At 39.1% G+C, this 25980-nt stretch overlaps 1 protein-coding gene across 2 annotated transcripts; it reads left to right on the top strand.

The window, feature by feature from the left end:
- The first annotated feature begins 1504 nt into the window (after positions 1-1504).
- On the top strand, positions 1505-24602 carry NAPEPLD (N-acyl phosphatidylethanolamine phospholipase D). Of its 2 annotated transcripts, none has more exons than XM_075776658.1 (5): positions 1505-1953; positions 13935-14247; positions 20323-20969; positions 21987-22101; positions 23481-24602. In XM_075776658.1, the coding sequence occupies exons 1-5, from the start codon at positions 1751-1753 to the stop codon at positions 23604-23606; spliced, it is 1404 nt and encodes a 467-aa protein (XP_075632773.1). In that variant the 5' UTR covers positions 1505-1750; the 3' UTR covers positions 23607-24602. The 2 variants fall into 2 exon arrangements, with proteins under 2 accessions (XP_075632773.1, XP_075632850.1); XM_075776735.1 differs by lacking the exon at positions 1505-1953 and adding an exon at positions 2327-2399.
- The last annotated feature ends 1378 nt before the right edge of the window (positions 24603-25980 follow it).

Raw genomic sequence — 25980 nt, 5'->3', positions numbered from 1 at the left:
TTCTCACGTTGTGCACACTGGCATGGTAGAGTAGGTGCTGATGTAAACTTCTAGCAGTGTCAGCAAGTACTTGAACAACTATATGACTCTTCACCAGTTGTTATACCAGAAAAGAGATGTTTCCCTTTCAAATTAAAAACTGCATGCTGCACAGGCACCAGTTGCCTTTACTTACAGCCTCCACATGTTGACATCTATTTTGCAGTACAGACAAAATGCACTTACTAAAGCAGAGCCTCCTGAGCTGTGGCTTTTGTAGCACTGGTGACATACAAACTACTTCCAAATGACATGTGGAGGCAAGTCTGCCTACCAGGAGATGCTCAGCTGAAGTGTAGGATGAGCATCCCAAATCCGCTGCTGTTGTCAATCAGTTACTACCAGCTTGGAGGCACTTAGCTGGTGGCTTGCACAAATTACATAGGCATTAATTATTACTGTTAATGGGCATTGATCAGAGCTATGGAGAGCAGCTTTATCATCTAAGTCATTTAGTAGGTCTTAGATTCCATAAAGTAACCACAGAAATAACTTCAATCAATACAGATTTATGTTCAATAACGTATCAGTAAAAGTCATTACTACTACAAGGCCAGCTTCGCATTAGACAAAATGATAGGAAATGAAATGATTGGGAAATGTCAGGTGAGAAGAGCCAGCAGTAAGAAATAAATTAGGATTTTCCACTGGCAAAGGTCAGCAAATCTGTCTGACCATAAGCAACCAATACACACCTATCTTCCTCGCACAGAACAAGATAACTTGGTAGTTTTATCCTTCCTCTACCTTACAAAACTGAGAGAATGATAGATTAATGATAAGAAGAGTAAGGCTCATGTTTCTAGCCTCCTAAGACCTACCTTGACAACTTGGCCTCCGAGCATAGGTAAGATTTCTTCACTAAGAAACTGGACATCTGTTCCTGAGCTTCAAGATAAAAGGTAGATAAATGTGTTATTGGAGCTCCAAATAGTCTTAGATTTCATGTTGCTGCTATATATATATATATATGATTTTTTTCATCTCACAGCTGCATAGATTTGGCCTTTAACTTCTGTTGTATTATGTGCTGAAGGAGGTAAGGAAAAATTAAAAAAAAATACATATTTATTTCTGAGCACCTAATTTCTCTAGATCAGGCACCTCAAAATCCTTCACTTTCCAGTCTGTCAGCTGGAGTTGTGTGTGAACTGCTCACAAGCATAAATAGGGGGTGAGGAGATGGTTGTAATCCAGCACATAAAGAAGCTTGGGCATGACTTTTAACTTCCTAAATAAGGGAAATGACCATAGGGTTACAGCGGCCTGCAAGGCGGGCTGCTCTGCGGGCCGACGGGCACGCGTGGCCTCGCTGGGGCACCACACCTCCCGTGAGAGCCAGTGCACCCCCGGTGATGGCGGCACTGCTTCAGGTTCCTGAGAAAACTGAGCCTAGGAAACTTTTCACCGTACCACCAGGTGGTCAGAGCCTGCTCGTACTCCCAAATGGGACCGTGGGGAGCGTTTACCAAACATCGGAGCCGCACAGGAGCAGAACCAAGTTCTTCCCTTTCCCCAGTGCCGACGGGCAGTCCGGCCTCCAGCGCCCTGCCGGCAGCCCTGACACTGCCCCGCCACAGCTCCCTCAGCGCCAGCCTCCCCCTACCGCCATCTTGCTAACGCGCCTCCAGGCGGCCCGCCGCCGCCGGGAACAGGCGTACCCCAGCGGCCGGCGAGGCCCCGCAGAGCGCGGGAAAGCGGTGGCGCCGCCATGGTGAGGAGCAGGGCGCTGTGGAGCTGCTGCCTGGAGCTCGCCGCGCTGCCCTCAGCGGCAGGCTGGTCAGGTGGAAAGCCGCAGCCGTTCAACGGCTCCTGCTGGAGAGCCGCGGAGCCGCCACGGAGGGGGTGGAGCGGCACCATGGAGGAGGAGGAGGAGGAGGATGAAACTCCTCAGGGGAAGCAGAAGCCTGGGAGGTGAGCGGTCCTTCGGAGGCAGGCAGCGCTCCGGGGGCGGGGGTCGCTGCCCCCGCGCCTTCCTGTGGGCAAGGGAGAGACCGAAGCGAGCGGCGGCTCCCGCCCCGTTCCCGTCGGGAGGAGAGGCACCTGCCCGACCTGCCGCCTTCGGAGCCTGGCTGGCGGCCGGGGTGAGGGGAGCCGGAGCAGCGCGGCAGCGGGGTTTGCTAAACATACGGTAGCGGGGTCCCGGGTGAGTACAGCGGAAGGAACTGGGCTGAGCAGCTGCGGGGAGCGGGGCCGAGGCGGGGAGTCCCCACCGAGGCAGCAGTAGGGCAGAGCGAGTGTGGGCGTCCGCTCAGAAAAGTTAGGCGGTAGGCGAGGTGCCTGGGACCGCCGAGCCCTGGCTCCTGGCCGGAGAGGAGTTGTGTAACCTGGCTTTCTCCTGCGCTGTCTCGGCCCCTGAGGTAGGTGCAGGCTGCGGCGTCGGTGTTGGCGCAGCGCAGGACTCGGACTGCCCCTGCCCGGGGTCGCCCCCGAAAGGTGCCGCGGTGACAAATCGCGATTAGCGCCAGCTCCAGAAACACTTGGGACCGGCAGACCCTTTTCACAGCGATGAAAGAAAAACCTGGATGAAAAAGTCCTACTTCCCCCGTCCCCGCCCTCGCAGCGGCAATGCTTTCCTTTCCTGTAAATTGACAGTAAAATATGCTGCAGTAGCGCTCGGAAAGAAACAAGTTACATAATCGCCTATAAAAAATACGCTTCGTGGTATTGACGGTTTAGTGAATGTTTTCATTTGAAGAGGAGACACGAACCGATGTTTATCGCGAGCATTTTTCTTGCGTGGTATAATGTGAATGCGAAGTGGAAGATATTAACAAAGTCATTAAATGTAATTAGTTCAGTCAAATAATCTCAATGTTCGGCAATTATCTCTAGTAAGGATTTAGGGAAGGTATTTGTTGAATGTCTTGATGGCATGCAGTTCGTATTAAACTTCTGCAGAAATGGTTTTTCTAGTGATGATTATGATTTCTTGCTCTTCTATTTGCTAAATGGCGATTGTGAAGCAAGTTTTCAGTTTTAACGGAACTTAAGCATTTTTTCTTTGGTTTTCAAAAGAAAACACTACACTGACTAAAGTGACATCAAAAAGTGACAAAAAATCACTTCTGTTTTCTGGCAAAAGACCCTTGAAAAGAATCATGTGGTCTTTAATTCATAGTAGCAGCTTTATCAGTTAATAAAGTAGAAAGCCTGATTAATTTTATAAGTAACACTTTCAGGAAAACAAGAAGAAATAAGGCTTTTGTCTTATTAATGCAAGAATTATTGCAACAGTTGCTTTAGAAATGCTTGAAATGATCTGAAATTGAAATACCTATTATAAAAAGATAATGGGAATTTGGATACCTGGCGAGTGGAAAGCCTAGTCTGATTCACTTGCTGTGACGGAGAGGACACCTTCGGGAGAGGAGGAAGTAAGAGACGATAGTGAAACTGCTCAAATACAAATAACAGTTAATTTGGCTTCAGGTTGGTCCAAATCAAGAGATCTGCAGCCTTTTAAGAAGGAAGCAATCCAATATTATTATTATTTTCTTCACTTGTATTAACTAGGTAGATTTGAGGAATTACCTCAGCAGAAATCTGCTATGTCCTCAGCCTTTATAAGCTCAAGATTGAACCAAACCTGCTAATTCTTCATTCAGAAATAGCTTCTTTTCAGCAAATGGGACAGCAACTGTTTTGTCTGTGATGAGAAAAATGCTAATGCTGCTATATTAATTAGTATCTTTCTATGTAACACCAGCTGTGAAATATTTTTTTCATTTGGTCACATCTATAAATCCCTTCCTGATCTCACTTTAATTTTTTTCAGTCAATTGCTATAAGGATGTAGCTTGCAGTATGCTGGCTAGCACTGTAATCAGAATCTACTTCTAATAGATACGGAGCCAGGACCATGGTAAATCACTTGGTCATCTTGTGTCTACATGTAGCTTTGAGTAAAAAGGATTTTTCGGTAAACAAGACTTCAAACTTGGTTTGAATATTCTTCAAACTTGGTTTGAATATTCTTAGAAAAATCTGGGAGAGAAGTTACATGTTATTTACTGTTTGCATGTAATATCTTACTATTTAGCAGCTGTATAAAGAAGGGATGATTTGGGTTTGAATAGTGTACAACTACACGCAAGCAGATGAACCTTACAAAGCTGTTCAGCAAAGAGAATTGGGCATTACCAAGTGACACTGTGAAAACACTTTGCTGCTATTGTGTCCCTACTGTGGAAAAACAAGGTTTGATAAGATGATGTGCAAGTGAAAAGTCAAACGGTAAGGAATGTATATCAAGATGCATATCGAGAGATTTTTCTTGTGTAAGACCTGTTACCATGGTTGGAACTGGTAGTGCTACTGTCTGCTGAGTGAGGCTTGTGGTAAGATTTCCATTTTCATTGCTTATAATATTTGGAAAAACTTTCAGTTGTTTGGGTGGAAATCTCCCATGCTGTGGACTGGTTTTTGAGAGAGGGTTTCAGTGAAGTTCAGCTGTTTCTCTGATAATGAGATTGTGGCAATAACAAGTTGTTTATGTGTGTCTATTTAGGTGTGTTTATATAAACCACTTTGTCTCCTTAAAACACCTACATATTTAGAATGGTGTCTTGAAAATTACTACATGGCTCACATTTGTGTTGGAAATGTGCCTTGACTCTTCCATAAGGGAAGAAACCCTAAACAACCACAAAACAAACCAAACAACTTTAATATTAACACTTTTGTTGTTGTCTAACAACTAAAGCACTTTGCATTTCATTTAGAATATGTGAAGAGACATCATAATCTAGAGTTGTAGGGATAGAGTAGAAGGCTGGTTATATATAGGAAGAAGGGTTGTCATGAAAAATGTTAACGTGTTGTGACTTTTCCAGTTTCCTTGGGTATTTGTGTTTTGCTGTGTCTGGTGTTCTACCACTTGTAATTTCTTTCAATGGCTGTGTTGCAGTTAAAGAACCATGGGGGTGCTGTATCACACGTGCTTTCTGGCTTTCCGGTATGAAGTTTTGGATCTCCAAAACTGTTTTGGATCTGTATTTGGAAAGGCTGATGACCTTCTAGCTCAACTCGTGTGAAAGATGGTCTTTGAACCGTTGCATTCAAGAAAAACACATTTTTTGATTAAGAACTTTTAGTTTCTTTATCTTAACTAATCTGGAAATTATTTGTTTGAATTTCAATACATTTGAGGTCAAATGTTATAAATAGTTCTACAAAATTCTCATATCTATGTGGTGTGTGTATATACATACACAGAGGGAGAAAGAATGTTGTTGGGACGAGCAAAAGCTGAGTTTATGTTGAAATCTGAGATTTAGAAAGAATTTAGGGAAATATTTTTATATTGCAGAGAAATAACTTGGAGTCCTATGTACTCAGACTTTGAGCTGAAGAGAGGGAATCAAATAGACAAGCATTTAAATATGTATATAGACAAAATTGTATGACTGTATTAACTTAAAAATAAAAACTAGTTTAGTGCTTGGGCGTTGCTGCACTTCCTGGACAACTGGGGTTTTATAGGGTTTTGAAGGATTATTCTTGATGTGAGTCTAGAGAAAGTTTGCATAGGAGTTTGTTCCTTTCTGGCACAGAGAGAAAAGGAAAAAGAAAATTAAAAGGCTTAGCACATGAGGTGGAGATAGCAATTGCGCAGTTGCAGACATAAAAGCGTCAGAGTTGATTATAAATGGACTGCTTGAGATCCTGCTTTGCCACATGGATCCTATGGATCAAGGTTTTAACATGATTTCATGATTATGAAAACAGTTCTTACCTTGCCTCTGTGGCCATGTGCTACAAAGGAAATCAGATTTCTACTAAAGTATTTTCAAGTGGAGCCTTAGTTTCATTATGTGTAGTAGTATTTATTTTTAGTGATACCTAATTGACATGTTAGACATGAAACCTTTATCCTCGTGATGGAGCGCAAGCATGTAGTATTTTAAAACTTCATTTTAGTTAAGAAAAGCCTGTGTTAACAGCTTCAACATTACATAATAACTTAAAATACTAAACCCAAGATGCATAAGCTGTTAATGCATGGGAGTGGCTAAAGTGTGTTTATAAATGCAAAACTTTAACGTTTGGTTCTTTTATCTAACAGTAAGTCCCATCCTGGAGATGGTTGCATCTGTTATTAACTGTACTCCCATCAGTAGACCAACGGAAACTAATTTCCATCACTTATTTCCATCAATATTTACAGGACTGGAGCTGGTGCCAGAACACTAAAGTTGGGGTCCAGAAAAAAAAAGCTTTATTATATTGTACAGAACTCTGTACGAGTGTGAAGGGCAATCCGTGGAGATTATCATTGCTGTTGGAATCCACAGTTTATCTGCCCAGCTGTGTGCATGTGCTATCTTCTCTTATTTTTCTGTTGATTTTAAAAATTGTCTGCATTTGATTTGTGATCCAGTTATTGTCTGGTGTACCATAACGCAGCTGTAATGCACAAACCTTGCTTCTGTATATTGTCAGCCTGAGTCCTGCAGAGCAGGTAAGAAAACTTTAATTCCAGCTCCTCTGTTTCCAACATTCTTCTCTATACATTAAGTAGTCATGTGAAATTAGTTGTTTAGGAAGAACAAGCTAAAGCACTTTCTGTTCTGGTGTAGGGAAAACTGACTCCTGCTTTCCTTTGGTGACTGCTTCAGCAATAGCACAGAATCTGCTCTTGTGCTTAATAGTAATAATAGTCTTGGCTGCTCTTTTAAATGTGATGGCCACCTGCCAACTTCTGGATACCTTGATTCAAGACTGCAGTAAAAGATGAGGGTAGAGAGGGAAATAACTTATTAATAGGCCTGTATAGCTAAAGAAATTGGGTACTGGGTCTGTCATCTCTGTTTAGTATGTGTGGCCCTTATGGACAACTACTGTCAAATCAGGGATCAAAACCTAAACAGAACGTGCATGTAACAGAACTTCTGTAATATTAAATACAGTAAAATAGCATGGTTGGGGACTACAAAGTGCTCATATTGGGCAGGGACAGGCAGCTAGGGCACCTGGAAACAAAGGGAAAAGAGTTATCTATTGTCTCAGTTCCAGGAAGAGTCATCTTTATGTAGTTGATACAATGCCTATAGCTGATTAGATTTAACCCAGCGTTGAGAAATAGCTGGCTCCAGGTACTGCTGATGGACCTGACTCTAAAGCCTATTTGCATTTGTATCCCGAGGCATGTAAGGGTGTAGCTGATAGGCACTCATAATTGCTATGAATAACTTTCTGTTGGTTTAGTTCCCCTAATGAATGCTAGCGAAGTAGAGGTCAGAATGCGTAGTAACGGGAGTGGGCTGCCGTTGGGGTGGTAGGTGGGAATTTAATTTGCTTGGTTATAATATGAAACATCGCTCTCAGAGGAGGCAGCCAGAGAGTTTAAGCAGCATCAGTACTAAATGTGAAACCTTGGATAGGGAATAGATTGAAATATTTTAAGGGTAGGGGGAATCGTTGATAACTTGGTGGTGTATGTAACTGAGCTACACTGAGTGAAGTCTAAATGGAGGGCATTTAATGAATTACTTTTTTATAGCAGCACTGGCATAAGTAGTTTTTGTTTACAACAGTATATTCCTGTTCTCACCCTTCCCTGCCCTAGCCAGTTTGTTGGTATAAACACTTGCAAGGTTGCACAGTAATGCAGGTGAAAATTAAGTGCTTCTCTAGCATGGGAAGGTAAGAAGTGACTATCAGCTACATCAGTTTCTTGAAATTAATTCACGATGTGGACACAAATGTTTGTTTCGGCAAGCCTGGGGGAATAATGAGGGCAGAAATGGGTTGGCTCATGGTGCTGGCTGCTTAAGTAGTACAGCTATTGTAAGAATATGCCTAACAACAGATGACCATGGGTAGAGCTTCACATTTGTTTTATTTGTAACTACAGTTTTTTCTCTGTTATGTCTAAATAAAACTTTGCTTTGTTTTACTGTTGATCCTCAAAAATAGATAAGAATGGCAATGGATTCAGCCTAATTATATGAGGCTGTTTACAGAGAGACCTATTTCTGGTTCTGTTATCAACTCAGTTATTCATCTTTCTTGAACAGTACACAATTTCACTGTGGAGTTAGGATACTTACAGATCTGTTGAGAACAGAGAAGAACTGGGCTGGCAACCTATCGCTATGCTGTGAAATGGGTGCATTCAAGACTGGAAGAAGGCTGTACTAGCTTGGGGTTTTTGTGTAGTCGATGTTTGGAAAATACAGAAATAGGACATCACACAGAATCCCAAGCTGGCTGTTAAAATATCAAATAATGTGAATGACAATTTGTGCACGTGCTTGTTCTTGCTTGCAACTTTTAATAGGAAATCTCAAATAATAGTGTTTATAGATAAGCTAGTTGTAAGCTTGAGAGATCTTCTTTGTGAGAGATCCTAAGACCAAGAGCATCTGGAATAATTGCTGTTGCAACTGCTGTTGCAGTCATAAAAAAATATGTATAGTGAAAGAAAACTTCCAAGTTGCATAGCAGTATACAGTTTGCAGAAAGCTCAGGTTCTTGCTTTTATAAGGCTAGAGCAGTATGGTGAACAGCCTGAAGTACTGCACAATAAAAGTTTAAATGCATTCAGAATTTTCCAGTCTCAAACTGTTCATTAATTAAAGCAGACAATTTCAGACCTGAAGGAAAAATAAAAGCACAGCCAAAACTTAGCTGGCAGTTGTTTGATAGCTGTGCGTGTGGGAGCCTTTTTTCAAAAAATTACTTATATGCTCCCTAGTGTTTGCAAATACCTTACCTTTTAGCTGAAATGCTGGTGGGGCTTTTTTTAAGTTTCAAGCCAAAAAGTGTGCTTTTGGCAGTCATAAAAAATGTGTGCTGAAAGAAAACTTCCAAGTTGTGTAGCAGTATATGGCTTGCAGAAAACTCAGATTCTTGGTTCGGTAAGGCTACAGTGCTGTGAGTTTGCTGGAATTGTGTGCTGCCCTTTTTAGTTCATGTTTAGTGCAGCCTAGTTCTGGATGTAGTCTGTACAGAGACACAGTGATTAGAAATGAACCAAACTTGTTGCTTCAAAATAGACAAAATTAAGGCTATTTGGAAAGGTATGGAATGTTTGCAAGGTACATGTAAAGTTTTGTGGATGTTGTTGGTTTCCAATAAGCCATAGCTTCATAATAACTCTTTCTTAAACTTTCTGGCTTATGGATTTGTGTGTAGAAAAGAAGGATAAATCTGTTCTGGCAGACTTCACAGTTAGTAGCATGTCTGTGCATGGCTGTATGCTTAGTAGGGAGAACTACATCCATTTCAGTTATGGAGTAGTGGATGTTAGAGGAGACTGGATGGGAAAGGTGAAGACACACAATAGATTTTATGTCAATGCATTTCTTCTTCAAATAAAGTTAAAATATTTTGGCTTGAAGCTCTGCTGTGTTTAAAAGACCATTTAAAAAAAATAATGTCAGAGTGCTTCTTGTAATGTTAATATATCTTATATCCAACCTGCTTTTGGAACAGAAAGTATTTAAATGTTTAACTAAACTTTTAATTATTTTCCTAAATAAACAGAAGACTCCAAACAAAAATATTTGTATCCAAGTTTTCAGTTATATAAGCAGTGCTAAAATAAACAGTTGACCCCAAACTTGTTGTCCTGAGAGCTGTATCTTGTTTACAGGTGTAAGCCTGTTTACTGGGATGTAAGACATGGGTTTTCCATGCCATGTCCTGCCTGATCTACAACTTCCGTCTTGCTTTGTGGATTACTAGGGGCCCCTTAGTATATGGTGCTGGAAAACCAGTTGTGTGAGCTCTGCGTTTGATTCATGTTAGGCTTCGTCCTATTCATCCTACAGTGGTGTTCCTCCCCTCTGTCTAAAGTACCTTCTAGCCTCATGGATTTGGCATAACTAATGGTCTCCTTTAGTAGTTTGTGTGTCTTGGTCCGTTTCCTTTTCTGAATTCAGGTGAAACAGTAAAGTATCTCTGAGCATGGAGAGGGTGGTTGCATTGCATGTTGCCTGAGCCCCTCTTACAGATGGTGGCAATCCACCTGCCCTTGTTTGGCGGTGAGTCATCTCATCCTGAAGTTTGAGTTCCATTTGTTAGGAAAGCATTTTAATGCTTTCAAGTAGAATAATAGTTTTTCTCTTTGTTTAAAAGTGTGGAAAATGTAAGGTTCCAAAAGAAATCTTCTAATAACAAACATTCACCAAAGCCATGACCCCTTCCCCCAGCCCCTCGCAAGTGAGCACAACTGTACTCCAGTTTGATTTTGGTGTCTCTATCACTCATAATTTGGCTGGCAATTCAGTGTTTAAATTTATTTCTTGAGTGCCAAACTATTATTTTTCTTGGGGAAGAATTCAGTAAAGCTGGATGAAAAATCAGCTCATTTCTGGTTGGATTTTTTTCTACTATTTAAAATATACCTGCCAAATCTCCTTGTCTGGAGAGACTGTCTTTTGCAAAAGGGTAAGAATCTCCTTAGACTAATAACTGGTTGAGTTTTATTTTAAGTTAATGACTTTCAAGAAATGATGGTCTACCATTTTGGTAATAAGAAAAAATGGACTACTTTTACTGCATTCCATGAATATTCTAGGATATGTTTTACCTGTTGAAATGAAAAGGAAATGAACTGGTAAGATTGATACTTCAAAGGAATCTACAGTTCATCAGGAATACTTCATCAGTTAATTGTTTGTAAATGTGTCCCGTTCTTATGCATGTAAAAGGATTTAAAGTATTCTGTGAGCACTGAGGTCTCTTCTCCCTTCAGTTGCTTGTGGAATACTAATGAAAGTAATGTATGTGCATCATGTGGAAAATATGTTGGCAGACAGATACCTGCAGTGCCTTAAATGCTTTGGCATTGTCTTTGTTTAATCATCATAGTTGATCCCTACTTCCCCTAAAGGCTTATACTTTCAGAATAAGATCAAAGGTTCATATGAAAATTTAAGCAAAAGTAGAATTCACCTATTTTAGAGATGAGTGAATAGATAAACAAGAGCTTAAAAATAAAACCTTAGGCACTCTAGTCTCTAATATAAAATGTCTTGTAGGAACAATAATTACAGTAGTTATATATATTTAAAAATCACACATCTGAGATGTTAACAGAAGAATTTCCTGGAATTAAGTACCTATCTGATTAAACTTTTGTGATTTGTTTTCATGATGGTTTCTGGAAGACTAGATGTTTTATGCTGTGTCTGCATGCTTTGCTAAATTAATAATCTGACTTGGCATTGAAAATGCTCTTTGAGGAATGCAAAAAAAAAAAAACCTCAAACCAAAACCCAAAAAAACTTTTAAAGTGACAGTTAAAAAATCCATTACAATTTTTTGCATATTCTGTCTGCCTTTTTGAGGCACTCATTCTTTTTGTTACCATTTAGGTCTGCTTAAAATGGGATAGAGGCAGCTGAGTGGCTGTTCCATTGAAGGCTGATTCCAGTAAATATTTAGTGGAATAGAGAAAAAAAGCCTAGGACTATCAATAGTTAAATTAAAATTATGATGCAGATGTAGTGAATTATTGCTAAATAGAAAATACATAAATGGAGTGGTTTCAGTAAATCTACAGGAAAACTAGACTACAAAGCAATTACATTAAAACAAGATTATGACCAAGGGTACTATTTATAAAAAAATTATATCAGCTATGTTTTCTGAACATTGTTCATGCTTCTTTATCAGAAGTGAATTTTGATGTGTTGATATTTGATCTCTACTGTATGGCAAAGTAATGGTTATTTTGTTAAGAAAATTTTGTCATATTTATCAATTGTCATATCTTTGCAACTGACACTACACTTTCTGTTTAGTAATCGGTTGCTGATGAAATGGCAGGGATGGGCTCTGCATTTGAAATTAGAGCATCACCCGTAAATGCATTTGGGTTCAATTTGATAATACTTCTTATGTGTGTCTAAAATCCTAGCTGTAATGTTGCAGTGACAATATTTTTTTCCCCCCTGTAATTATGAACTTACGAACTTATGTATAACAGTGAGTTATACATACTGAGTATCTGAGTTAATGAAATAGTAGATAGTCTAAAACATGGTGGAGAGTTTTCCATAGGATAAATGTCACAATTTGCTATTAAAAATTATTCATGCACCTAAGCAGTATTTCGTGCTGTCTGTTCATTATTGGTCATCTTCTGGTTTTTATCAGGTAGAGTTTGTAAGTACCAGAAAGATGGGCACTCTTTAAAATAGCAACCTATTTTTTAAAAAACAGTATATTTAAAACAGTATATTTACTTTCAACTGAAATGTTGAAAGTAAATATAGAAACTGAAGCATTTAACATCAACTGAATTGCTTCAGCAACTTTTAAAATAAAATATGGATATTTGTCTCTCTCTCTCTATATATATATCTATAATGGATTGAGAGCAGCCCTGAGGAGAAGGACTTGGGGGTGTTTGTTGATGAGAAGCTCAACATGAGCCGGCAGTGTGCGCTTGCAGCCCAGAAAGCCAACCGTGTCCTGGGCTGCATCAAAAGAGGCATGACCAGCAGGTTGAGGGAGGGGATTCTCCCCCTCTGCTCAGCTCTCGTGAGACCCCACCTGGAGTACTGCGTCCAGCTCTGGGGGCCCCAACATAAGAAGGACATGGAGCTGTTGGAGCAAGTCCAGAGAAGGCCACAAAGCTGATCAGAGGGCTGGAGCACCTCTCCTGTGAAGACAGGCTGAAAGAGTTGGGCTTGTTTGCCTGGAGAAGAGCAGGCTCTGGGGAGACCTTATAGCAGCCTTCCAGTACCTGAAGGGGCCTACAGGAAAGCTGGAGAGGGACTGTTTACAAGGGCATGGAGTGATAGGACAAGGGGTAATGACCTTGAGCTGAAGAAGGGTAGATTTAGACTGGATATTAGGAAGAAATTCTTCCCTGTGAGGGTGGTGAGGCACTGGAACAGGTTGCCCAGAGAAGCTGTGGATGCCCCATCCCTGGAAGTGTTGAAGGCCAGGTTAGATGGGGCTTTCATCAGCCTAGTCTAGTGGAGGGTGTCCCCGCCCACGGCAGGGGGGTTGGAACTAAATGATCTTTGAGGTGCCTTCCAATCCAAACCATTCAAATCGTCTGTGGTTTTTCTACATTGGATATAATGAGCTCAATAGGACTCCATATTTCTAAACTCTGCAACACTTAAGTGCAGTTTGGAATAAAAGACTCTGATTACTGAGTTCTCAGGTTTTTAAGAAATGCCCTAGATTTGTGACTTTACAGAAATAAGCTTTTCTCAGTTATTTTCTCACTTTTTTTACATTTCACAATGGAATAAAGAACAGACATTGCAGCCGTGATTTATTTGAGATATTCCGATCTTCTGTGGCCTTTCTCTAGTGAGTTCAGTTAAATTTCTATCAAAGTTTGAAACAGTTACTTTTAGTGTTATTACAATAAGCTTTTCCTTTGTTTTAGACAAAATAGGAAATAGGACCAAATGTCTTTTTCTTGCATGTATGTGCATCTTGAGATTGCAATCCATGAGATTGCTGCTCTTACTACAAAACAAAGTCACTATATAGGCAAATCCTAAGGTACTGTATAGGTCCAGTGCCTCTTGGACAGGTTTGCAGGATTGTATCACATAGACATTAAATGTCATAAGTTTCAGGAGAAATTTAGTATTCTTCCAAAATGTAAATTAAGGAACACTTCCCCCTCACTTTTGCAGTTGGTAGATAATAGTGTTAGTATCTGAAGCTGTGCATACCGTGGAGTAAAATTCTGCCTGAACTACAAAGAGATCTCATGTCTACTTGCCACAGCATGTTTTTGAAGTCTTTTGTGTAATAGCAACTCTTTTAAAAGCATATTTTGTTGAGGAAAAAATACAGTAGATCATAAAACAAGAAGGGTAGGCTTGTTTCTAATGCATGTGAGAACATTCAATCTTATTATTGTTGATGTTAGTCCAAGAAAAGATTCATTAATTTAAAATTTATTTTAGTTCTCCTCAGAAAGATATGGATAAGCAAATGGATGAAGAGCAGCCCTTGACAGCCTGTAACCAGTACCCTAAAGAAGTGGTGAGGAAACGTCAGAATTCAGGTCGAGGTTCCAGGGGCAGTGATTCTTCCAGGACTTCCAGGAAAAGCTTCAGGCTGGACTACAGATTAGAAGAGGATGTAACTAAATCAAAGAGGGGCAAAGATGGGAAATTTGTCAACCCATGGCCAACATGGAAATCACCAACCTTGCCAAATATTTTGAAATGGTCCCTCATGGAAAAAAACAACAGCAACGTGCCATGCTCAAAGCAGGTAAATACTTGCATGTTTTCTGTTCTCAATTTAGACTGCTTTTACCTCTGCTCTAAACAATAAAATATAGGACGGTTTCTAACTAATACTTACTAGGCATCTGTTGAGACTTTTCTAAGTGTTGCTTTTCTGATTTTTATAACCACTTTATTCTTTTCAAAAGGTGGATTATCACTTTCTTTAATTTTTTTCTCCTTTCTGTTAGTTCTACACCCTTTGATTTGTCTAGCTCGGTTTATATTTGCAAAACCAACAAAAATGGCCCTCCAGCTCAGTCATAAACTACAATTACACTCTTTCCTTTTTAACAGGTGTTGACTTATGAAGCATGCTACTAACATTATTCATATTGGATGAAATAGCCGTGGCATATCTCATTTTAAAAATTTTGCCTTTTTTTTTTTTTCCTCAGACTGCCATTTACTACACATGTTACATCTTTTTCATAAAAATGTACTAAATAGTTGTAGTCACTTACGGAAGTATTTGCAAATCTGTGCTTTTCTATTTCAGTACACCAGGAGAAAAAAATGCATACCTTAAAACTAACCTGAGCAAGTATTTGTACTGAAATATTAAAGGCACAGTGCCAGTTTACTGGGAAACACCATTATTTGTTCTTGGTGTATTGCTTCTGTCAGATATTGTATATAAAGGAGGTGGGGGAAGCAACCTCTGAGAGAAGCTTGTTTTCCACAAAGAGTAACGGATATGGGAAAGCCACAGGTTATCTTTGTGGCCACAAGAAGTGTTACAATGGCTACGGTTTTGACAGTTAGGATCACTTCTCGGTGTATTTTCTCATGTGTTGACTGCACTTTGGAAAAGCTGTGCTGAAGGGTGCGCAACCAGGAAAAACATTTTTGAACAAACAGATGTTAATAATGCCTTTAAGCATCCAAGAAGGTATGCATAAGCTATAAATTTCACAGTCAGTATTTAGCAAAGAGCTTACACTTTTTCTCATATGTTAATTACCTGTGAGGGAAGGAATTTGATCAGCTTTATGGACAAGAAAGCCATGTTACTTATTAACACGTGATGGTCAGAGGTTTGGGGATTTCTTTAAGGATATGTGGCACAAAGCATGTTTAAGGGAGCAATAATCTTGCCTGTAATTGTTCTATAATAATTTCATTACAGAAAGAAGCACAGCAAACCTATTTTGGTCTTGGGACCCCTTCCAAGAATTTACTGTTTTAAATTTGGTGTCCTGCTTCTAGACATTATCTACACCTTGTAGTAGTGACAGCGGTTGTGCCTTAGTGCGCTCAGCTTTCTAGACAGAGTGCTGCATTATGATACTTTAGCCACATTTGTATAAAATTTACGCCTTGGCATTTTCAGTTGCCTTTGCTGCCCCATTCCGTACATGTACAATGGGCTTTGTATCTTGCCAGCACCAGTCAGAAACCTGGTTGGTGACTGAAGTACCTAGAAGGCAGTGCTAAGGTGTACTACAGAGTGTAGAATATGCAGCTCTCTGATGGCAGTGGAGAACTGCAGCACTCCCCTTTAATTTACAGATTATCCTTGCAATAAGGGATGATTACAAAGAAATCTGTACTGTACCAGTTGTAAAGCTATCTCTCTGACCCAGCTGGGATTCATTTTGGACTAATTTTATTGCTTTGCATACAAAATTTTTTAATTAAATGCTTGCAATTATTCAGGAGCTCAGTGAAGTAAATCAGAAATAGGAAAACCTAGATAGGCATCAATGAAATATACTTCTTGAGTCCTCAGCCATTTTGATGCTTGTTCCAGCTATGTTTGCTCCACACCTAAATCAACCTGTAAAGCACTTCTGAGCTTGTTTAAAATTCAAACTAAGGGCTCCATACTTTATTTACACTGCTAGATAGCATGTCCTTCGAGCAGACTCCTCCTTCAATTTTCACATTGAGTGTGCCTAGTGATACCCTGCTATGCTGGGCAGGTTCACTTTATCTGTACCAAGTGCTTTGCATATGTTTTAAAAAAAAAAAAAGGGCATATTATCCAGGATATGTGCTTCACTGTGTAAAAGCTATATGTATTATAATCATGCCTTCACAACAAGCCTATATCGTTATCCAGAATAAAAAGACTTCTTGTATTTTCATCACAGGCTTCATTAATAACTTTTTTCAGTGCTGTTGGAGTATCTTTATTATTAGCTGTTGGATCAACAATTTAGATTGTTCTTATTTCTGTAAAATCCAGTGGTATTCCAGTATGTACTAAGTGCCAAAAATCCTAAGCTAATTAGCTAGTCTTACCAAAGCCAGTCATGTGTTTCTTCTTAATTTGCATTAGGAGGGAAAGAGAACATGAGAGGGGGAAGGGGCACAGCAGGAGAAATTTTTATATTACTCTAGTGAAGACAAGACAGTATTGGGCACATTTTGCTTCTGTTGGTAGCTGATTTGAGATTAATGCCATATTTCAAAGATCTGTTATAAATCTCATAGTATTAACATGTTTCTGGTTAGTCTGACATAGAAGAAAATGTACTATAGCAGGATAAAGCTTCCATAAGATTATGTATTTCATTCATTATGTTGTTTTATCCTGTTGTATGAGTTTTAAGAATTTCATATGATGTATACTGCCAATAGTATTTGTTTTAGTTTGAAATCGTATGAGTTGAGTAAGGAGTCCTTATTGCTTTTAAAGGTAATTTTGGGGATTTTGGTATTCTTTTGTAAGATACTAATAAAAACAAAAACCAAACCCACCAAAAAAACCCCACAAAAAGCCCCAAACCAATGCATTGAGAAGTAATTTCTTTAGCTGTTACCCTGTGTGATTTGCTGTGATAACTCAAAATAATGCCTGATTTCTGATTTCGTCCCCCAAGGAATCACTGATTTGGATCAGATGCCTGTGTATCACAAACCTGTAGATCCCATACATAGTCAGTGCTTTCCAAGTTACGTGGCCTTTGTGCTCTTGGTTTGCCTTGAGTTTTTGTTCACAGGATTTCATTTAAGTAGGTTAGGATACTAGTCGTTTGAACTGTGCTACCCTTTATTTATCAATCTTCCTGTCTGTGTGCCTTTTATAGTCATTAGTTTTACCTTTAAATCAACTGTTCAAAATATTTAATAGTGTCGGTCCTAGTGACAACCCTGTAAAGTCTTTAATAGCACAAACGTGTTGTGGTTTAATGCCAGCCGGCAGCTCAGCCCTACACAGCTGCTCACTTGCTCACTCCCCCCATGACAGGATGAGGGAGAGGATAGGAAAGGCAAGAGTGAGAAAACTTGTGGATTGAGATAAAGACAGTTTAATAGGTAAAGCAAAAGCCGTGTGCACAAGCAAAGCAAGACAAGGAATTCATTCCCCACTTCCCATGGGCAGGCAGATGTTCAGCCATCTCCAGGAAAGCAGGGCTCCATCACACGTAATGGTGACTTGGGAAGATAAATGCCGTCACTCCGAACGTCCTCTTCTTCCTTCTTCCCCCAGCTTTATATGCTGAGCATGACGTCATATGGTATGGGACATCCCTCCGGTGAGTCTGGGTCAGCTGTCCCAGCTGTGTCCCCTCCCAGCTTCTCATGCACCCCCAGCCTACTGGCTGTGACACTGTGTAAGCACTGCTCAGCAATAGCTAAAACATCAGTCTATTATCAACGCTGTTTTGGTCACAAATCCAAAACATAGCCCTGTGCTAGCTACTATAAAAAAAATTAACTCTATCCCAGCCAAAACCAGTACAGTATGCTTAAGGCCCAGTTACAGAAGAGAGATTCACATTCACATCTGCCAATTAGCCAGTTCTTTATCCATTTAGTATTGTTTGTTAATATTGCATGATACTCATTTTAAAAAGTAGTTTGTGTCAAATGTCAGCAAAAATGAAGTTGATTCATTTAGAGTTCTCTGAATAATTTGTAGTTTACCTTTAAAAACAACTACTTAAAAAGAACATTTTCCATAAAAATTTACTTACTGGCCTAAATTGCATTATGGCGATTAATTATTGAATTCCATATCTGAGTTTAATTTCCTTGATATAATCTGGTTTGTTGCCTTAACCATGTGTAATTTGGTGGGTTGTCCTGATTTCCATTTTTGAGTATGATATTAGTTCTGTGGCTCTTCTACTCTTTTTTTTTTTAATTGTCACAACATAACGCTCTCTGTGGTTCAGATTTCTCCTGTGAGTGTCATTCCCACGTACTTAGAATGCAACAGAGATAAGAAAGTGATGTTTCTTTCTTGGAGAAGCACCAGTTTGTCTCAGTCTAATACTTTGTTTATTCTTGTATGAATTAAGTGATTGTATTGTACTAACCTTATATGCAGCTTTATAGAAGGTTATCTATTTCTCATTCCTGGAGACAGTAATGAAGCTTTTTCTGTAGACATGTCTTGGCCATTAGCACTCAGAAAAAGCAATTTCATGAATATTTTATTACTTAAAGTAGAATTGCAGAGGGGTGGGAGGTGTATGTTTGTTTTTTCCCCAACATATGCCTTCCAAATCAATAAAATATTGTGGAGAAAGTAACTTTCCAGAAGCTGTCAGGACTGTTTTAGCAAGCGAAATCCTAGGCTCCTAAACTGTCACAGCATCAGCTGGGCTTTTAAGGCAGTGGGAGGTCAGCTCTGTGTAAGCTCCCCCATAGTACTAATCTGTTGTCCTAGACCGAGAGGATGAGAGCCGCAACCCTGACAGGGAGACTCTGGCTAGGAACCAGAAGTGCTGGGACATCTGTGATTACCAGGGAGATAAGAGGGTCGGGAGTCTGTAGAAGGTGCCTAACATAGGAAAATTCTTCTCAAGTAACTTGAGGAATTCAGACCAGAACTGTTTGTGAGGAGAGCCTTAGCCACGCTGTGGCAGAGCTGGAGATGGTCAGGAACTCCGAGACTTATTGTTTGGTTGGGGTTTTTATAGGAAAACTATTTATTACAAATAAAGCTTCTGCATAAGCATCTCAATCACACTACAGTGACGAATGTAACTCCTGTTCAAAATGAGAGAATGAGCAGTGGTTTAGTGATGAGTTTCAGTAGATAATGTACAGCCATGGCCTCCTTTGTGCCAACTGGCCTCTTGAGGCTGCACATAGAGTGAAATTTGGAAACTGATCAAGTATTTTCTTCCTCTGGATTCATGTTCAGCTGGATCAGCTCTCTGACCTGTCAGACTTGAGTGGCGACTGCATAAACATTGAGGCTGGAACAAGAGGGCAGGTTGGGGAAGGTTTCCATAACTTTTCACACAGGAATATGGATTTAGGTTGAAGTCATTCATGGGACTACATCCTGAACATACAGGGAGATCAGTATAGTGATTTATTCAGTAATAATTAAACTTTAATTACCTAGAAGGCTTCAATAAAACATCATGAGAAGCATAGCTAAGTGCCTAAAGAACCATCTTAAAAATGAATCTGAGTTTTAGTTTGTGTTTTATGAATGTTCATTGAATTATTGGCAGGATGGAAAGAGAGAATGGTAAAAGCTGACATTAGCCAAGTGAGGGTAACCTCCATGTGCTGCTTCTGTACTTAATGTGGAGAGTGAGTGTCTGCTAAAGGCTAATAGAACAGCTTTTGTGGAATGCTATAGGGAACATGGCGTTCTTTCACCTGTGGGTTTGTGACTTATTTGTGCTAGGACTTAGAGGATGCATCATTTAGTTGCACAAGCTAAACTTGAGCATTTGTTACAGTAACAGGGGTGTGTGTGTGTATATGTATTCTTTTCCCAGTCGGGAAGGCCAACCGATTGCAAAGCCTTCCCAGAGTGTTAGTGCCTTGCAGTGCTTTCACTGCAATGCTTTCAGACTCTCTGTTAGGGGCTGTCCTGGCCTGATGGGGTACTCTCGAGCTCTCTCTTCTCTCTTGACAGAGAAGTGAAAATGTTACAAAAACCTGAGATGAAATTAGGAGGAAGTAGCTGGGAAAATGGTCATTAAGGAGGAATCTGTTTTGTGTTGCAGTTCTCTGTTTGCCTAAAAATATAAACAAAATGCAAGTTTTGACTGTAACGATTTGTGCCTTGTATGCAGTTTTTGTTCCATGGCCAAATACATTCTGAAGTCTCTCATGCATATTGTGTCCTTTTTTTTGCTAGGAACTCGATAAAGAGCTTCCAGTGTTAAAACCTTACTTTGTTCAAAAGCCGGAACTTGCTGGGAAGACAGGAACTGGTATGCGAGTCACATGGTTGGGACATGCCTCAGTTATGGTGGAAATGGATGAACTCGTATTTCTCACTGACCCAATCTTCAGCCAGCGAGCTTCCCCTACTCAGCTGATGGGTCCCAAGCGCTTCCGAGGACCTCCATGCACAGTAGAGCAGCTCCCCAGAATAGATGCAGTCATGATCAGCCACACCCATTATGATCATTTGGACTACAACACTGTAACGAGTTTAAATGAACGCTTCGGGAGTGAGCTGCGCTGGTTTGTGCCTCTGGGGCTCTTGGACTGGATGCAGAGATGTGGTTGTGAGAATGTGATTGAATTGGATTGGTGGGAAGAGAACTGCGTCCCTGGTCACGATGCAGTAACTTTTGTCTTCACCCCTTCTCAACATTGGTGCAAAAGGACTGCGACAGATGATAACAAGGTTCTTTGGGGCAGCTGGTCTGTCTTGGGACCTTGGAACAGGTTTTTCTTTTCAGGAGATACTGGATATTGTGTCGCTTTTGAACAGATAGGTAAAAGGTTTGGACCTTTTGATCTTGCAGCCATCCCCATTGGAGCTTATGAGCCAAGGTATGAAAATCAAAGTTTGATCAAAATACATAAATGAAATTATATACTGATGACAAAAAAATACACCCAGAAGTAAAAACTGTAGGTATACTTTATTAAGATTTTACAACAGAATATAGAAGCCAAAGAAGGAAATTGCTGAGTGACCAAAAAAAAAAAAAGCAATCAGAAGATGGAGCTGAAATGTCCAGGATGCTTGTCTGTGTATGTGTGATGCTCTTGGAGAGTTTTTTTTCTTCAGTCTTATGCACAGCAAGGATGAATCAGCTGACTTTTTTCCATGAAAAACGTTGAGTAAAAATCTGGAATTACTTTGTGACTTTCTTTCTGAAATAGCATCACTTAATCCAACCCATTTAGATGCATGCAATTTGCTGCATTTTTCTCTTGCTTCAGTCTTTACACTGGTTTTGCATCTTATCTGGAGATAAAGATGAATCCTTTATAGAGTGTGAAAGATCTGCATGTTTAGGCATCTGTATTTTACTTATGATGAGGAATCTAAACTTTTAGATGATAATGCTGATACAATGCTGGAAGCAGAGCATGTATGGGCTGGGAAAGGAAGATAGGAATCAGGATAACGTGGTAAAAATCCGTATCTTTTAAGAATTGCCAGGTTCTCTCTTCTGCTTTACCACTGTTCCCTTAGGCTGTCTTCTGAAGCACACGCTTTTTGGTGTGTGGCACTAGCATGAAATTTTTTCAGGGATGGATTTAAATCTATGGCCTTAATGCCTTGAGGCACCAGTAATATGTCCTTAGTATATATAAGAAAAAAATGTTTGAAAAGGGGAGTGAAATACATCAACTGCTATTTTGCGTGTATCTTGGTATATTCCAGCTTGTTGATTTTGAGTGTTCTGTATGTCGTTCAGACGTACATGCTCCATAATTTTTTTGATTATGTGAGCTCAGATTTTTTTTTTAAATTCTTTGCAACTTACCCATTGAAAATAAAGAAGAAATCTTGCACTGAATTAGATGACACAAAAGAATGACTTTGTGTTTTGGTAGGTGGTTCATGAAATACCAGCATGTGGATCCTGAAGAAGCAGTAAGAATCCATATTGATGTTCAAGCAAAGAAGTCTGTAGCCATTCATTGGGGGACCTTTGCTTTAGCAAATGAGGTAAATTTCAACGCTTTATGTGAGCTCAGATTTCCTCAGTACGCAGTCATTAATGAAGCTTTGCTCTTGCCATTTAACCTATGTATCTGTAAATGTATACTTAAAATGTAAACGTTATATGAGTGAAAAGTCGTTACTATATGTATTGCAGTTAAAAGCAATGCTTAGCTTTTCATAACCAATTACATAAAATTATTCCGTGGTTAAGATTAATTTGAAAGTACAGAGTTATTGCAACAAATATGGAGGATTTCTGATATCCAAAAGCAGAGGAACCTGAAAGGTGGAGACGCATATGCAGTAATAAAAGTAAACTCAGCGGTGCATCACTTGGAGACAGTAAGAATTGCACGCCTGTGAGTCAATACAGTATTTATTAATCATGTCTGTCTAGGAAATAAATTTAGTAATATTTTAATGGTTAATTCATAGTTAAATACCAGCAAGAATATGAAAAACTGAGTTATTCTGAGTTGGTGTTTGTTTTTTTATTTTTTTAATCCCCCCTCCCCATGTCCCCAGCTCGAATAAGGAGGTTACCCAGGTACCTTAACAGTGACTAAAAATGCAGTGAAAGGGAAGTATATACATCGACTTTGATGCACCTTGTCTAGTAGCTGTTTTTCAACTGCATCTTTGTATCACTTATAACTCAAGTCCTGATGATGTTAGCTATGTTCACCTGATATAACTCGGATATAACATTTTCTATCCACAATGCTTCTAATGAGCTGTGTCACTAGTGCCCACAGTACAAATGCTGTGTATTTTGCAGCACAAAAAATGGATGATTTCTCCCTCATGATGCCTTTTCTGAAGTGTAACAAATACAATGAAGTAACCTCAGGGGGGACCTCATCGAAGCGGCGCTAGTTTTTGAACAGTAAAGCTGATGACTCTGATTTACTACGCGAGAGAAAGCGCCACCTGCTGAGCTACTAACGCTTCCTCCTCACCTAGCTCTGCCTCCAAGGGATCTAGGTCAACACATGGAAGACGACTGAATTTTGGATGATAGGTTGTGCCTTGCTAGTTACTCTACAACTATACAAATCAGCATTCTTGTCGTTTAAAAACTGAAAATGAAACCAAACAGTTTAATTTGACAAATACCTACCCTCCTTTTTAGGTAATCATAGAATCATAGAATGGTTTGGGTTGGAAGGGACCTTAAAGATCATCTAGTTCCAACCCCCCTGCTGCAGGCAGGGACACCCTCAACTAGACCACATTGCCCAATGTTTAATAATAATTTTTAAAATGTAATAATAATAATGTTTAAAATGTAAACCATTTCTTGTTTAGGACAATGATATTCTTTCTTTCCCCCAAATGCTGTAGTGGTATATTTTCCCTCATAATTATTCTTATTTTTCCAGTATTACTTGGATCCTCCAGTTAAACTGAATGAAGCTCTTGAAAGATACGGCTTGAAAAAAGACGACTTCTTTGTCTTAAACCATGGAGAATCACGGGACTTGAGTACAAATGATGGGTTTGAATAATGAAACAGTAGCAGTTCCCTGTAAGCCTCATTTGATTTGAACTAGCAATTAATGTTACAAATATTAACACGATGTACTTACAAAGTAGATTTTTTTTTTTTTGAGTGAATTGGATTTTTAGATGCCAGGTTTGTCAGTTTCAGAACTAAAACTTGCATACTGATTTCATGATGAATTTTACTAGTTATATTGTTTATAAATTTTGAGAGGTGATCTAAAACCTGGTTAATATATAACATACTGTCTGGGAATAACTTGCAGTTTCAACTTTTATGTACACCACTGATAAATTATTGGTTTTTTTTAAAAAAACTCTTCATCTTATCTGCAACAGCAATAATAACCTCAGCACAGGACATATTCTTAGAATTAATGGCTGACTTGAATTAGTCATTGTTAGAATGTCATCTCCCACTTGTCAGCCATTAATCTCCAGGTTATGCCCTGTACCTGGATAGCTTCACTGTATGTTTTGTGGGGTGGAGTCTTCCAATACAGCTGTCTAGTTAAAGCACAAGCACAGTAAAATAATTATTTTACTGAATGCTTCTACATTTTCATATACTGACGAACCACAAAAGCTGAATTTTACAGTGATCTAAAGAAACGTGCCTTTTAGAGAGATAATTTAGTATTGCATCATTGATGTGTAAAACTTACTGCTGGCCAGAATATCTGTGCACTTTCATTGTTTTGTCAAGATTTTTAAGTTGGGCCTGAATATGTCTAAAATAACTTTCTTGTCAAATGCAGTACGTGAAATGGAAGAAACCCTTAATGGCGCTTGTCTTTGCATTGATTCAGCCTATTAGTTTGTTTTTAAAGTGAAAAGTCTTAAGCAAGGGCTGTGGTATTTTTTCTTATAGCTTCCCTACAATTTTAAAGTTGAATGAGAGATTACAACACTGTTCAGTATTGTAAAACTTGGCTAAATGTATCCCTATCAAATTTGCCATGCTAATTTACAGAATTAAAGCCTATTGTTGCCAATAAAAAGGATGGTTGTTCGCCTTCATAATTCATTGGCAAATCATTTTTTTGTTCATGATTTGTTTTGGTCTACGGGATACATGTATTTTTTTGCTCTTGCTGTGCATTACATTTTATGTTCATACTCCATGAAGATAAATAAAAAAAAATTTAAAGACACCAACTTCTGGCAACTAATTAAAACTAGTTAATGAGATTTCATGCTAGGAGCAAACTGAAGTAATCTTTTAACTGTTGACAGTTATCTTTTAAAAATTTATAGTGAGAAGTCCTTGAAGTCTTATAGATCTTAATACCAACAAAGAACAGCACAAGGAGGCACAGATGAGTCTGAGTTCATGCTGAGGAAGGGTTCTGGAACAGAGGATTACACTTGTATGGAAGAAAAAGCAGCTTATATTCCTTTGGTGGGATTCATATCTGACAAACATAAAGATTTATTTGAAAAGGCAATTCTAGTATGGTCTAGATGTATTCACCAGAACGTGTTCAAAACTGGTTTAAAACTACTCCTTTGTTCAGTGTTGATTTTGGGAGGATATTTCAGATGAAGTCTCTGTTGGGCCTCTTATTTACACAATAGCTTCAGTAATGATTTGGGTAACGTAATGTACATTATATGGTCATTATTATGTACATTATTACATAATATTCTGGAGGATACCAAGCTGCAGGATGTTTTGAGTACTTTGAAAGACATGGTTAAAATTGGTTGGGTTTTTGGTTTTGGTTTTGTTTTTTGTTTCTTAGTTTTCAAAGTCATCGATAGACTATTGTGTAAAATTCTTTAGAACTTTAGAAAGTTCTTACTTTAGAAAGAAAGAATGAAACTAAAATACAGAATAACCTAGATAAACAGCCATGTAGCAGAGAAGTACTGACTTACAAGATTAGAGACTGAATGTCAGTAACATCATACATTTTGGTTTGGATCTATTAATTCACAGCATTTGTATGTAAAACAGTGATTTCTGCTTTGCTTGGTGCTGGTAAGATTCCATCTGAAGTGGGGGGTGGAGGATTAAAAAATTAGGCACACTTATGTGAAGATACTTTGGAGAGTCTTGCATGATTTCAAAACGTCTCAATAGGATTATTCTCTGAAGAAAGCACTTAAAAATAGGTCTTTCTAGACCAGAAAAAGATGACCAAGACAACACTGTCACAAGCTTTTGTATATTTTTAGAAAAGGGGAAAATGGTCACTTGTTTCTGTCAGCTGTCAAAGCAAAGGATGAGAGATCAACTTTAATTATCAAAAAATGGTATTTGACAAACTCGGGTTGGAGTACATGGAGGGGGATACCTAGGCATCTCCGTTGCTAGCTTAAAAAAACACATGTATTGGATACACTAGAACAGATTAGTCTAAGTTCTTGTCAGAA

Source organism: Balearica regulorum, chromosome 1 (assembly GCF_011004875.1).
Source record: "Balearica regulorum gibbericeps isolate bBalReg1 chromosome 1, bBalReg1.pri, whole genome shotgun sequence".
Taxonomy (NCBI): domain Eukaryota; kingdom Metazoa; phylum Chordata; class Aves; order Gruiformes; family Gruidae; genus Balearica; species Balearica regulorum.
This window is presented reverse-complemented; position numbering and strand designations above follow the sequence as displayed.